Below are 15201 nucleotides of genomic sequence, written 5' to 3'. Positions count from 1 at the left end.
ATGAATCGTTGGTGACTCCAGGTGCACTGCTACAGTTGACCTAGTGCCACTAAAATAAGTTTCACCCATACTCAGCTCATATTTTGCAGTTCTCACCCAAGGAGCACAGCAATGTCCCAAGTCCCAAACCACGAATACACACAATAAAGCTTCGATAAGTGTCCTTGTCTTCATAATGATAGCCCAGGGTCCAAAATGGGGGTGAATACAAAAGGCTCCAACCTATTAGCTCCGAATCCGAGCGGAGGTGGACTAAGCAATCCGGGGATCCGATGGAGGTGCGTCGTAGCAGGCTCCAGCCCGGCCTGTTAGCTGCGTGTCCGGACGGTGTAGCAGTCTCCGGCCTGTTAACTCTGCGTCCAGGCAGTATAGCAGGCTCCGTCCTGTTAGCTCCGAGTCCGGGCGGTGTAGCAGACTCTGGCTTCGTTAGCTTCGAAATACGGACAATGTAGCCGGCTCCGGCCTGCCAGCTCCGAGTCCGGGGAATGCAGCGGGCTCCGGCCTGATTAGCTCCGAGTCTGGGGGACGCAACAGGCCCCGGCCTGCTAGCTCCAAGTCTGAGCGGGGGAGGACAAGGAGGACAGGGCAGGGCCCAGCCTGCCCTCCCGGGAATCTAGTAGACGCAGTAGGCACCGGCAGGCTCCGGCCCGTCAATCCAAAGTCCAGGTGGAGGCGGACATGGTAGACTCAGGTTTGCCTACCCAGAGTCAGTATTTAGACCGGCCCGCTTTGTCCAAAGCCCTATTTCAGTCCAGAGGGAGACGCTACGCCGAGAGTTTACGTGTCGCCATCTTGGGTTTTTCTACTCTGGATTTATGTTTTTTGTCTGATTTTTGATTTTATCTTAATATAGTATGTTAAAATAAAAAATAAAGTCAATTCAAACATGTGAGGTTGTAAAGAATGATACCAAACAAGGCAAGGTAAATAGTTTTTTCAAGGCGAAATGTAGAGGTAAAACCAAAAGTAGTCAATAATGGCCAATTATACCTCAGTTACTAACTCCATCCATCCATTCGCTTATGCTTATCCTTTTCAGGGTCGCGGGGGGCGCTGGAGCCTATCCCAGCTGTCATAGGGCGAGAGGCGGGGTACACCCTGGAGAGGTCGCCAGTCTGTCGCACGGCTAACACACAGAGACAGACAACCATTCGCACTCACATTCACTCCCGCATTCACACCTATGGGCAATTTGGATTAATCAATTACCCTAACCCCACAAACTGCTGTGGTTAGCACTGTGGCCTCACAGCAAGATGGTTCTGAGTTCAGTTCCACCATCAGGCGGGGTCTTTCTGTGTGGAGTTTGCATGTTCTCCCCGTGTTTGTGTGGGTTCCCTCCGGGTACTCCGGCTTTCTCCCACAGTCCCAAGACATGCAGTTACTAACTCAATTACTTTATTCAAGAAGTAACTAGTTACTATAACTAGTTGTTTTTTCAAAGTAACTTGCCCAACACTACCCCTAGGTCACTTCAGGTATTAGTGACACCCTAATGCTCCGAATGTCTTGAAGGCTCTAATTAATGATGTATTAAGAGACTTAAAAATTTATATTTTTTTATCAATATTTTGCTTACCTGCATGACATATTTTTTTCAAGTTCCCTGAATAGCATGTCATCCATGTCTGCAGTATCCTGCAATAGCTTCTGGAGAACAGGTTGGGTTTAAAGGCTGAAAAATGTGAATTACATTCTTCCTCTGTCACTTTCTCGGACTGGCAAAGACGGCGAGTGAAGACTGATCCAGTGAATGTGCGGGTTATGACCCAGTGGCCTACTCCCAGCCTAGTCGACAACTGTTGCAGTACATCCTTGGCTTCCTTAGTTTCTACTATAGGTTCATTTACAAATATAGCCAGGTAACTGCACCCTTTACACCACTCACTTCCAGTAGAGTCCCCTTTGTCTGGTCCGCAGAAGCACCAGTAGCCTTTAGCAAGCTTAAGGAGCACCTGACACTAAACTACAATTTGAATTTAATTTATTTAAATTCAGTTTCTGATGACACAAAGTTCTGCCCATAGTTAGTATCTTGCCCAAGGATATTTGGCATGCAGACTGGAGAAGCCAGAGCAGAGATAAGCCTGAGATAAGCTCAGGTTTATCTCTGTTTGAGGTTTCTGTAATATCACCCATCAATTTTGATTGGCGATGAGGCCTTGCTCAAGGGCACTGAACAGAATACACCCCGGTCAGATAAAGAAATTCCTGTAAAGTCCTTGTCTTGCAAGCTTGCTCCTACATCAGATCTTATGAAATCAACTCTGTGATTAGCGCTTCAGCACTTAAGTTACCTGCCACTCTTTGCATCCATCCTAAATTCCATTTCTCAAGTTAAACCAGTTCAATCTAGTCCATTGTGTAAGATTTCATATCTCAGCTAAAAAAAATTTGTGTTGAAGTTGTGCAGTGCTAAGCAAAAGAGAATGAAAAGGGTGAGATGAACCTCCAGTGTTCAGCTCCTTGAGGCTTAATTTGTCTGATAAAAACCTTCCACAGACTGTAACTGCTCACTGTTTGCATGATGGTGCATTTTTCAATATTTTCCATTTATTCACCTTGCGCAATTTGTTTAATGAAACATTTTGTCGTTTTTTAAAACATTAATGGATGAAGAATTAAATATTACCTATATAAGTTTTGATAGACATGTGGAAATTAATACAGATATTTTAATTTTTTTATTATGTTCACATTATATATTCTAATAACTTGCAGTAACTCTATTATTATATACCTCATTTTGATCCACAAAAATCTCCACAAACCTATGTACACTTTTATTGCAGCATTGCTACTGAACGTTGTTATTTACGCCACAACTATTTACCCAAAACTCCTGATTGACTTTTTATCTAAAAAACAAATCATATCATATTCAGCATGTCTCTTTCAGTTTTCCATAATTTATTCTCTGGGTTCTTCAAAGTTTGTTCTCTTGGCAGCCATTGCCTATGACAGATATATGGCTATATGCAAACCTCTACAATATCCAACCATCATGAGAAAAAGCACTGTGAGTATTTTCCTGGTCATAGCTTGGCTTGTACCTGTATTTGTCACGGTTCGGCATGGCAAACCGTGGGGGGTGTGGGGAAGGAGGACCCAGGCGCGGTGCTCTATGTACAAGCAGTGCGTTTATTTACAGTGGTGGAACAAAACAACAATAAATCCCCGTGCTTTCCCTGACTCCAGTGTCGTGTCTCTCCGTGAATAGTTCGTGCCTCAGTGCTCTCCGCTCCCGTGTCTCAGCACTCCTCGTGCTGGCTGCCATCCTGGCGCTCCACACTTCTCCTGGGGACACAATAGACGCAGCTGTCAGGACACATACAGTGGGGCTAAAAAGTATTTAGTCAGCCACCGATTGTGCAAGTTCCCCCACCTAAAATGATGACAGAGGTCAGTAATTTGCACCAGAGGTACACTTCAACTGTGAGAGACAGAATGTGAAAAAAAAATCCATGAATCCACATGGTAGGATTTGTAAAGAATTTATTCGTAAATCAGGGTGGAAAATAAGTATTTGGTCAATAACAAAAATACAACTCAATACTTTGTAACATAACCTTTGTTGGCAATAACAGAGGTCAAACGTTTACTATAGGTCTTTACCAGGTTTGCACACACAGTAGCTGGTATTTTGGCCCATTCCTCCATGCAGATCTTCTCGAGAGCAGTGATGTTTTGGGGCTGTCGCCGAGCAACACGGACTTTCAACTCCCGCCACAGATTTTCTATGGGGTTGAGGTCTGGAGACTGGCTAGGCCACTCCAGGACTTTCAAATGCTTCTTACGGAGCCACTCCTTTGTTGCCCGGGCGGTGTGTTTTGGATCATTGTCATGTTGGAAGACCCAGCCTCGTTTCATCTTCAAAGTTCTCACTGATGGAAGGAGGTTTTGGCTCAAAATCTCACGATACATGGCCCCATTCATTCTGTCCTTAACACGGATCAGTCGTCCTGTCCCCTTGGCAGAAAAACAGCCCCATAGCATGATGTTTCCACCCCCATGCTTCACAGTAGGTATGGTGTTCTTGGGATGCAACTCAGTATTCTTCTTCCTCCAAACACGACGAGTTGAGTTTATACCAAAAAGTTCTACTTTGGTTTCATCTGACCACATGACATTCTCCCAATCCTCTGCTGTATCACCCATGTGCTCTCTGGCAAACTTCAGACGGGCCTGGACATGCACTGGCTTCAGCAGCGGAACACGTCTGGCACTGCGGGATTTGATTCCCTGCCGTTGTAGTGTGTTACTGATGGTGACCTTTGTTACTTTGGTCCCAGCTCTCTGCAGGTCATTCACCAGGTCCCCCCGTGTGGTTCTGGGATCTTTGCTCACCGTTCTCATGATCATTTTGACCCCACGGGATGAGATCTTGCGTGGAGCCCCAGATCGAGGGAGATTATCAGTGGTCTTGTATGTCTTCCATTTTCTGATGATTGCTCCCACAGTTGATTTTTTCACACCAAGCTGCTTGCCTATTGTAGATTCACTCTTCCCAGTCTGGTGCAGGTCTACAATACTTTTCCTGGTGTCCTTCGAAAGCTCTTTGGTCTTGGCCATGGCGGAGTTTGGAGTCTGACTGTTTGAGGCTGTGGACAGGTGTCTTTTATACAGACGATGAGTTCAAACAGGTGCCATTCATACAGGTAACGAGTGGGGGACAGAAAAGCTTCTTACAGAAGACGTTACAGGTCTGTGAGGGCCAGAGATTTTCCATGTTTGAGGTGACCAAATACTTATTTTCCACCCTAATTTACGAATAAATTCTTTACAAATCCTACCATGTGAATTCATGGATTTTTTTTTTCACATTCTGTCTCTCACAGTTGAAGTGTACCTTTGGTGCAAATTACTGACCTCTGTCATCATTTTAAGTGGGGGAACTTGCACAATCGGTGGCTGACTAAATACATTTTTGCCCCACTGTATAACCGCGGGCATACACACACTAACCTAGCTCAACAGGATGACTAACATGAAGTCTCACGGAATGATCCCGCGTCGGTGGGAGCTCCAAGACTCTCCTTAGTAGCTCCCCCGACGAGGCCTGATCAGCAGCAGGTGTGTGGCTTCAGGTGTGGCCAGACCGTCAGCAGGGCCACACCCACCAGGCCTGAAGGCGCACATATACACACACGCAAACAGGGAGAAAGACAGCAACACCAAATATACATACAATAATAATAATATAATACATAACTGCTCAGGGATCCTGGGTCGCTCAGACCCAGGACCCTGACAGTATTGCAGTCCAAGCAATAGGAATGGCTAAAAGTAAACTGTGTTCCTTTCATTTAAAATCAATATTTTGTAACAATGCAATTTACACTCTTCAGTGTGTAAGATCAAGGTTAGTTACTGTATTTGGTATAATTTGTTATTTTGATTTTGTGATACTTCCTCTTCTTTTTATAGTTTTCACATACACAAAAATCTTTATGGTCTCTTAAAACAGTCGTAAAGTAATCAAGAAAAAAGCTGCAGAGACCTGTTTACCCCACATACTGGTTTTAGTGAGCTTTTCCTGTTTAGGTGTCTATGATGTAACCATATCTCGAGTGGAATCAGATTTCCCTAAAACTGCACGCTTTATAGTGTCATTACAGCTAGCTTTGTATCAACCTTTATTTAATCCATTAATATACGGGCTTAAAATGAAGGAAATTTCTAAACATCTAAAAAGGTTGTTTTGTCCAACAAAAATTATTTGATGCGTCAATAAATTCCTCATTTCAGAAAATGTACTTATTAAATATTATAAACTTATGAAATTGATTTGGTCCACATATTTTACACCTTTTTTTGAATAAATTAATCAGTGAATTTAAAATGTTTTGACTGTTTATGATTGCTCAGGGTGCATGTCTATTGTAACATAAATGTTATAGTTTAAATGTTATAGTTACAGTTAAAATACTGGTTTTTAGACTGCTGCACAGCACAAGAACTCAAGAGTAAAACATTTACAAATTCCAGCAAAATGAATTAAACTAATGCTGACATATACTATGTTCAGAGAGTTTTCTTCATCCGTTAATTTTATACAGTGTTAATTTTTACTTTTCTTTAAATAAATTTGCAAAATGTATAACATTTACAGCTGTACTTCTGTGAAAACAAAATAAAATCTTTCCTCTCTGAGCTTTTATTTTTAGAAATTGTATACTGAGTAGGGACAAATGTTGTGTGGTCTATGACACAATTTACAAATAACAAAATAAACCGTTTTATTGTTAAACATACATAGCTTTGTGAAGAAATCAAACAAATCAAACAAGCCTGCCTGAGGCCTGTTTGAAACTAGAACCTTGATGCTGTGACAGTGATAACATTACACCAGTAGTACACTAGTAATGCAGGGGAGTGTAAAAGAAGAGGGCGACCTGATTGCATTTCATAAAAATATTCCTTTTTTTCTCAAATATGTGTACGAGAGGTGATGAAGACTAAATCGATGAATATGTAACTGTTCTTGAGGTCTGTTAGATCAGACCTTATTGTATGAATTCTTATCTGAATATCTTACAAACTAGACAGATTACATTGGAATTACTGTTTTATGAAGCAATATGGTCTGAACTGTGAGAAAGTCTAAAGGTGGAGAAAAAGAAAACTCCCCTTTGTTCTGAAAAGGGAGTATCACAAAATGGTAACAATACAAGAATACACTGTTAGACAAAATGCGCAAAATCCCTACCCTCACCTATGGCCACGAGCTGTGGGTAGTGACCGAAAGAACGAGATCGCGGATACAAGCGGCAGAAACGAGCTTCCTCCGAAGGGTGGCTGGCCTCTCCCTTAGAGATAGGGTGAGAAGTTCGGCCATCCGGGAGGGGCTCAGAGTAGAGCCGCTGCTGCTCCACATCGAAAGGAGCCAGCTGAGGTGGTTCGGGCATCTGACAAGGATGCCCCCTGGGCACCTCCTGGGTGAGGTGTTCCAGGCATGTCCCACCGGGAGGAGGCCCCGGGGCAGACCCAGGACACGCTGGAGAGATTATATCTCTCGGCTGGCCTGGGAACGCCTTGGTGTTCCCCCGGATAAGCTGGAGGAGGTGGCTGGGGAGAGGGAGGTCTGGGCCTCTTTGCTTAGGCTGCTGCCCCCGCGACCCGGTCTCGGATAAAGCGGATGAAGATGGATGGATGGATGGATGTTAGACAAAATAAAATAAACTGCTATCAAGCTGGCCACACTTAAGCAGTCAGTGGGTTACTGTTCTTTCTATCTTTCCTTCTTTCTTTTCCCTTTAATCTTTCTTTCCTTTTACTTCTTTGTTTCCTCTGGGCCCAAGGCTTAGTGACTGATGTGTGTTTATAGCTCTTTAGAGAAATGAGGAGTGGTGTGTGTGCAATAGGTTTCCTTTCTTCTCTACTTTTGTCCTATTCCTTGTCTCCCATGCATAAAATTGCTGTTCACATTCACACACATGCACACACGATCATAGACAGTAGGCACATTTTATCTAATCAGTTTCCTGTAGATAAATCAAAGAGCGCCTTCTACATTTATAAAAGAGAGAGAGAGAGAGAAGGTCTGTGCTACTTTTTGACTGAAGGTTCCTCTGATATATATGTTTTATTTCTGTGATGTCTTTCTGTCTCCCTGCAGACAAGTATAAAGGAGGGTGTTAAAAGTCCGCTTGTTCACTGTAGCTGTTTTATACTACGTTACCCATGATGCACCTCGGTATCCGTACTTCCGGTTGGGAACGTGTTCAGTGCAGTTCTGCACAGATGAGAGGTGTGTCGGAGGAGTAACGTATTTATTTGCATTCCTGTGTGAGTTAATACTGTGTGCGTACTTACCATGTGAGTATTGTAAGATGAGAGTGATGCTTGTTTGACTTTATCTGTGTAGTTTGCTACGTAAGAAGCTAGTCCCGTTGCTATCGCTAAGATGCGTTTTTTTGGCCTACTACAGGCAGCCTTGTGTTCAGCCCATATTTCATTCCATATACGACTTACTGTCAAGCATTGTGGTTGTAGGTGGATGTAACTATTTACTATGTTTATTCTCTGAAGCGTTGTAATCTGCAGAGGTCTGGTTTGCCAATGTATATACGAGCCAGAAATTCACGGGGGCAGCAACCCAAGCAGAGATCCCTCTCCCCAGCCACCTCCTTCAGCTTGTCCGGGGGAACACCAAGGTGTTCCCACGCCAGAAAGAGATATAATCTCTCCAGTGTGTCCTGGGTCTGCCCCGCAGCCTCCTCTCGGTGAGACATGCCCAGAAATCCTTACCCAGGAGGCATCCTTGTCAGATGCCCGAACCACCTCAACTGTCCCTTTTAGATGTGGAGAAGCACCTTGTCTACTCTGAGCCCCTCCTGAATAGCCCAACTTCTCACCCTATCTCTAAGGGAGAGGCAAGCCACCCTTTGGAGGAATCCCATTTCCGCCGCTTGTGTCTGCGATCTCATTCTTTTGGTCACTACCCACAGCTCGTGACCATAAGTGAGGTAGGGACGTAGATCGACCGGTAAATTGAGAGCTTTGCTTTTACACTTAGCTCTCGCTTCATCAAAGGGGCCGCATCACTGCGGCAGCTGCACCGTCTGTCTGTCGATCTCCCGTCACTCGTGAACAAGACCCGTTGCTATCGTTACACTCGCTACACTCCTCCACTTGGGGCAGGAACTCGTCCCTGACCCGGAGTGGGCACTCCACCCTTTCCCGGCTGAGGACCATGGCCTCTGATTTGGAGGTGCTGATTCTCATTCCCACGGCTTCACACTCGGCTACAAACCGTTCCAAGGGGAGCTGGAGGCCATCACCCGATGAAGCCAACAGAACCACATCATCAGCAAAAAGCATAAATGCGATCCTGGGACCACCCAAGTGAAAGCCTTCCGCCACTTGGCTATGCCTAGAAATTCTGTCGATAAAAATTATGAACAGAATCGGTGACAAAGGGCAGCACTGGCGGAGCCCATCACCTACCAGGATCGAGTCCGACTTATTGCTGGCTATGCGGCCCAAGCTCTTGCAACAGTTGTTTAATGGACTGAATGGCCGCCCGTAGCAATGGGCCAGATACCCCATGCTCCCGGAGCACCCCCCACCCCACTGGACCCTTGAGGGACACGGTTGAATGCTTTCTCCAAGACCACAAGACACATGTACTGTAGACTGATTGAGCAAACACCCATACACCCCACAAGTATCCTTGAGAGGATAAAGAGCTGATCCAGTGTTCCACAACCAGACGAAAACCGCATTGTTCTGTATCCGAGGTTCAACTAATGGATGGCCTCTCCTCTCCAGTACCCTGGCATAGACTTTCCCAGGGAGGCTGAAGAGTGTGATTCCCCTGTAGTTGGAACACACCCTCCATTCCTCTTTCTTCAAGATGGGGACCACCACCCCGGTCTGCCAGTCCAGGGGTACTGGCCCTGATCTCCACGCATCATTGTAGAGACATGTCAACCAAGACAGCCCTACAACATCCAGAGCCTTCAGGAACTCGGGGCGGACCTCGTCCACCCCAGGGGCTCTATCACCAAGGAGTTGTTGAACTGCCTCAGTGACCTCGCCCCCAGAGATTGGCGGGTCATCCCCTTCGTCCCCAGACTCTGCCTCCGCCACAGAAGACGTGCCAGTGGGATTGAGTAGGTCATTGAAGTATTCTTTCCACCGCCCGACAATTTTCTCAGTCGAAGTCAGCAGCACTTCACCCGCACTATACACAGTGCAGGTAGAACACAGCTTTCCCCTCCTGAGCCGCCTGACGGTTTGCCAGAATCTCTTTGAGGCAGTTCAAAAGTTTTTTTCCATGGCCTCTCCGAACTCCTCAAACACCCAAGTTTTTGCTTCAGCCACCACCCGCGCCACATTCCGCATTGGCCTGTCGGTACCTATCAGCTGCCTCCGGAGTCCCACAGGCTAAACAAGCCCAGTAGGACTCCTTCAGCTTGTTGGCTCCCCTCACCTCTGGTGTCCACCATTTGGTTCAGGGATTACCACCACAAAAGGCACCAACTAGCTTGCGGCCGCAGCTCACTGCAGCGACTTCGGCAATGGAGGTGCTGAACATGGTCCATTGGGACTCAATGTTCCCAGTCTCCCTCGGAATGCTGTTGAAGCTCTGCCGGAGGTGTGATTTGAAGAATTTCCGGACCGGGGCCTCTGCTAGGCATTCCCAGCACACCCTCACTGTACTTTTAGGCGCCTCCCACGCCACCTGATCCAACTCACCACCAGGTGGTGATCAGTTGACAGCTCAGTCCCTATCTTTACCCGAGTGTCTAAAACAAATGGCCTCAGGGTTTACAAAATCGATCATCGACCCGTGGCCTAGAGTGTCCTGGTGCCACGTGCACTTATGGACACTCTTGTGTTTGAACATGGTGTTTGTTATAGCCAAACTGTGGTTTGCACAGAAGTCCAATAACAAAACACCACTTGGGTTCAGATCCGGGAGGCCGTTCCTCCCATTCATGCCCCTCCAGGTCTTGCTGTCATTGCCCACGTGAGCACTGAAGTCTCCCAGTAGGACAACAGAGTCCCCAGGATGAGCACCCTCCAGTACCCCACCCAGGGACTCCAAGAAGGCTGGGTACTCTGAATTGCCGCTCGGCACATCAGCGCAGACAACGGTCAGAACCCGTTCCCTGACCCGAAGGCGAAGGGAACAAACCCTCTCGTCCACTGGGAGAAACCCCAACATACCAGCATCAAGCTGAGGGGATACCAAGATACCCACCCCAGTCTGCCGCCTCTCACCGGGGGCAACTCCAGACTGAGACAGAGTCCAGCCCCTCTCCAGGAGGCTGTTCCAGAGCCCAAGCCATGCTTTGACATGAGCCCGACTATATCTAGCTGGTACCTCTCAACCTCACCCACTAACTCAGGCTCCTTCCTCACCAGAGAGGTGACATTCCATGTCCCACTTGCCAGTCTTGGTAGCCGGGGATCGGTCCACCAGGTCCTCCGCTACTGGCCACCGCCCGACTCACATTGAACCCGACCCCTACGGTGCCTCCTGCGGATGGTGGGCCTGCAGGAAGATGGGCCCATGTCCCTTTTTTGGGCTGTGCCCGGCCGGGCACCGTGGACTAAGGCCCGGCCACCAGATGCTCGCCCTCGGGCACCCTCACCAGGCCTGGCTCCAGGGTGGGGCCCCGGTAACCCTTTCCTGGGCAGGGTGAACTGTTCCCTTGATGGTCTTGTTATAGGGGTTTTCTAAATTGCTCTATGTCTGGTCCCTCATCCAGGACCAATTTGCCATGGGATACCGTACCAGGGGACAAAAGCCTCCAGACAACATAGCCCCTGGGATCTCTGGGACACACAAACACCTCCACCACGACAAGGTGGTGATTTTTTCACTAGTTTTGATTTTGCCTACAGGCAGTATCACTACTGGTAGCATTAGACAATACCTGGAAACTAGTTGCACATGTAGTTCAATACCTCCAGCAGGACTGGTATCTGCTCCATTGTACTAGAAGGAACAGGATTATGGAATTATTTTTCTATTATAAGTCACACACTAGAAAAAACTTAATCCAAGCAAATAATTTAATTTTACAGGAGCAATTAAATTCCTTGTGAGTAAATGCTGTAAATTCAATAACCAGTGTGTGTAGAATTTAGCAGAGATAAGAGCTTTTGTTAATAGTGTGAACATATCAATCCGGGACCATCCAGTCTGGTAGTGCGTACTGTCCAGTTTGCAGACCATATTTCTCTGCTATTAGTTCTTCTTAACTGGCTCCCAGTCAAATCCAGAATTTAATTTAAAATAATTTCCTTCACATACAAACTCTGAGCACTTCCCTTTCAGACTGCAGGCTTACATGGCCCTGCTCTGGAGCCATGTCTGGCCCATGCCTGAGGGCAAGCATCTCGTGGCTGGGCCTTAGTCCATGGGGACCGGCCGGGCACAGCCCAAAAAAGGGACATGGGCCCATCCTTCTGTAGGCCCACCACTGGCAGGAGGCACTGTAGGGGTTGTGTGCAATGTCTGCCTGATGGCAGCCAGGAGCAGAGGCCCTTGCGGACCGATTCCCGGCTACCTAGACTAGCAATTGGGACATGGACTGTCACCTCTCTGGTGGGGAAAGAGCCTGACTTAGTGCATGAGTTTGAGAGGTACTGGCTAGATATAGTGTGGGTCACCTCAACGCATGGCTTGTGCTCTGGAACCAGTCCCCTGAAGAGGACCTGCACTGTAAAAAAGAAAAAGTTGAGAAAACGTAAAATTTCAAGGCAACATGATGCAAGAGATTTTTGAGTTTTCTCAACTTTTGCAACTGTTGTTGACTTAACTAAGATTTCCAAGTTCTGCCAACTTGGTTCTTCTTGTTCACCTAATTAGGATAATCCTGGAAGTCTAACGAAGAAATTCTGGTTTCAATGCCATGTTTTTCTGCCTTCACCAAACAAGGATATTCTTGTTGAGTAATCATACAATTCTTACTCCGTGAGTTGAAAATGTACCTATATAAACAAAGGAAAATGTATGCTGTGATTATACTTGAGAGAACACTCAATAAATAGATATAGAATAAAACAAAGCACAATTCAATGTTATCTAAAAGCTTATTTATTTTGTTCAACAGTGCTTTCAGTACATTTCAGAATGTCATGGGCAGTAGAGTGAATTTCTGTTAAAAAAAGAAAGAAAGAAAAAGAAATAAACAAAAATGTGTTGCCAGTTTATTTTGGGTGCTTTGAGCACCCCAGCAGAGACGTTAAAATTCCAGAGTCCAGAACCAAAAAAGAAAAATGTCCAGCAACTTAATAATTCACGCACACACCCTGACCATCTTGTAAAAGCTGAACATAACTATTGCACCTTAAATAGGGTAATTCCACAAACGATTGCCTATGAACCCAGACATTAACATGTTACATGGGCTTACTATGATGAACTATGGAAGTTAAAAGTTATTACAAATGTTACCATCAATGAAGAGGAAACTAACAGGTAAAACACCAGTTCTATGCTTCATGTGAAGTGGAAAACACTATAACAAATCTTTTAAAATACTACAAGACAAATTTTCACCATATACTCTCAACAATACAGATTCATCTGACTTAAATTTACATTTCGAATAATGATTTATCCACTTCACCATCATATTGTCCGACCAGGTCAAAATAAGATGGCCTCAATTGCTTTAAAGGTGTAACTCATCTGCTTTGGATAATCAATGTTGGGGGCATACAGAAGGCCAAAGAGGTAGCGCGATCTGGAATGTTATGCAGCACGATGTCTCCTTCCAACACAACTGCATGTTCTCGCACAGACGTATCGGCATCGTCATCTTGTAGGATGTTGAGGATGGCAACTGATGCACTGTTCAACACTGGTTCCAAAATGTCAGTGTCCTGAAGAAAAGTAAAATATGAATTATTGAAAGCTAAGAAAAACTAAAGACAAAACAAATTTCTAAAGATTGTGTGCTATCATGTACATGTGTTTTGTTTGAAGCCAACATCTTTTTCAGTTTCTGTTAAGAGAAAAGTATACTCACTTCTAAAAATGTCAGATAAAGAAGCACTTCACTCACCTGTTCGTCAAGTTTATCCAGGAGGTCTTCCATCTCCTCACAAAGAGCTCCCTTCTTAGACCGGTACAGATTCAGCAGGCCAGGCACAAATTTGTCAAGGGATGCATTGAAGGTCCCCAGGAGGTCTTTGCTTGTGATCCGATGAAATTTTTCAGATATCTAAACAAGACATTCACCAAAATATTGTCATTTATTCAGCACAGAAAATCCCTGGGTAGCGGTCTTGGACAGTCTGCACCATGTTATATGCCTGACTGCGTTATCAACAGTAAAACCTACTTCAAAAATCTCTCATGAATACGTATTTTGCACAGGAATAGAAATACCCTCCACAAAACCCAGTATCAATATGCAAATACATATTATGTTCTAAGTTGCACCAAAATCTGTGACCAATCAGATTCTGTGACCTGCCTTAGTATTCTTTCCCTAACCATCTCAGTCTATAGAAGTCCTATTTCTAGCACTAAAACAAAAAACAAAACAAAAAAAACCACGCCAAGTCAAAATTATGAGATTGCCTTTCTGTTTCACAATTTCGATTTAGCATGGGGAATCTTTTCTTGAAAGAAATTTCCTTACACATTTTCGGTGTAAAGAAAGGTTCAGGGTAAGGATTTCAATGTAACACTGGCAAGGGTCTTGACTGGAATAGTAGCACAATATTACCCCAGCAAATACTGTACTACTTCAATATAATCAATCTAGTATAAATCATGCCCAATTTGAATAATAATTAAATTATAAATAAATTAGGACAGTCTTACCTCCTCAGAGTAAAACAGCGCAGGTCATCTCTCCTGGACACACACACTGGACACCACAGGCTGACACTCCACGACCTCTCTCCGCCTGAGAAAAAATGTTTGCAATAATGAAACATTTCAATATAACGTAGAAAAAAAAACACGGAAAAAAAACGAGTTACAGATCGGACTTCCTGATCCTTACTGCGCATGTGCAAAGTCGGACAGTACAGATCGCGTCTACCTGTGGAATTGTACATAAAATCAATACTCCACCAACAAAAAGGCTCTCAAAACAATACAATACTTTCCACAGCTTTGAAGGATGGTCAGGTGTATCCTTCGTGGCCCACCCCATGCCAGAATTCATAGCGCGGCCCAGCCGATTCTAGTTTCCAACAATGGCGGCAGCCACTTAGTTTTAATATTACTCTTATTACCCTTTCTGGGTCACAAAGTAAACTTTTAAGATATTTTCAGGTGAGAATGTAGCTGTGTAAATTTCAAATATCTGCTCAGTTTATTAAGACAACACATATTTGCAAAAATGCTTCTACGTTTTCGGAGACGTCTGTTACCACCGGCTTCGATAGCTAGCTGGCATATCATTTTCACCCCCCCCTCCCGCGCGGTCCTTCGCTAGCTTAAACATGATATATAAGTCACTTAGATAACTTAAATATGTTATTGTTTGCCTTTTTTCCAGTGTTTGACTCAATCCACCCTCCTGGGTCCTGAGGAGGATGCAAACTAGGCGCTTGTAGAAAATCCTAATAATAGATCTTGTTAGCTTACCTGCTAGGGCAAATAGTCAGCTTGTCCTGTCCAAAAAATGGTCAAAAAATACACTCCAACTTCAGACCAGGTAAAATCCGTAATGGTCGAAAAATTGTAATTTCCATCCAACTTTGGCCACGTTTCTTCAA

The 15201-nt window shown here is 44.9% G+C and overlaps 1 protein-coding gene across 1 annotated transcript; it reads left to right on the top strand.

The window, feature by feature from the left end:
• The first annotated feature begins 2609 nt into the window (after positions 1 to 2609).
• On the top strand, positions 2610 to 5723 carry LOC102214450 (olfactory receptor 11A1-like). Its single transcript, XM_013913871.1, is given in 3 exon segments — positions 2610 to 2661; positions 2664 to 3055; positions 5244 to 5723. Coding segments are annotated over 3 exon segments (924 nt in total).
• The last annotated feature ends 9478 nt before the right edge of the window (positions 5724 to 15201 follow it).

This window comes from Pundamilia nyererei, unplaced genomic scaffold (genome assembly GCF_000239375.1).
Source record: "Pundamilia nyererei isolate P.nyererei 1_Seehausen unplaced genomic scaffold, PunNye1.0 scaffold00157, whole genome shotgun sequence".
In the NCBI taxonomy this organism is placed as follows: domain Eukaryota; kingdom Metazoa; phylum Chordata; class Actinopteri; order Cichliformes; family Cichlidae; genus Pundamilia; species Pundamilia nyererei.
Note: the sequence above shows the minus strand (reverse complement) of the source record. Positions and strands in the feature narration are given on the sequence as shown.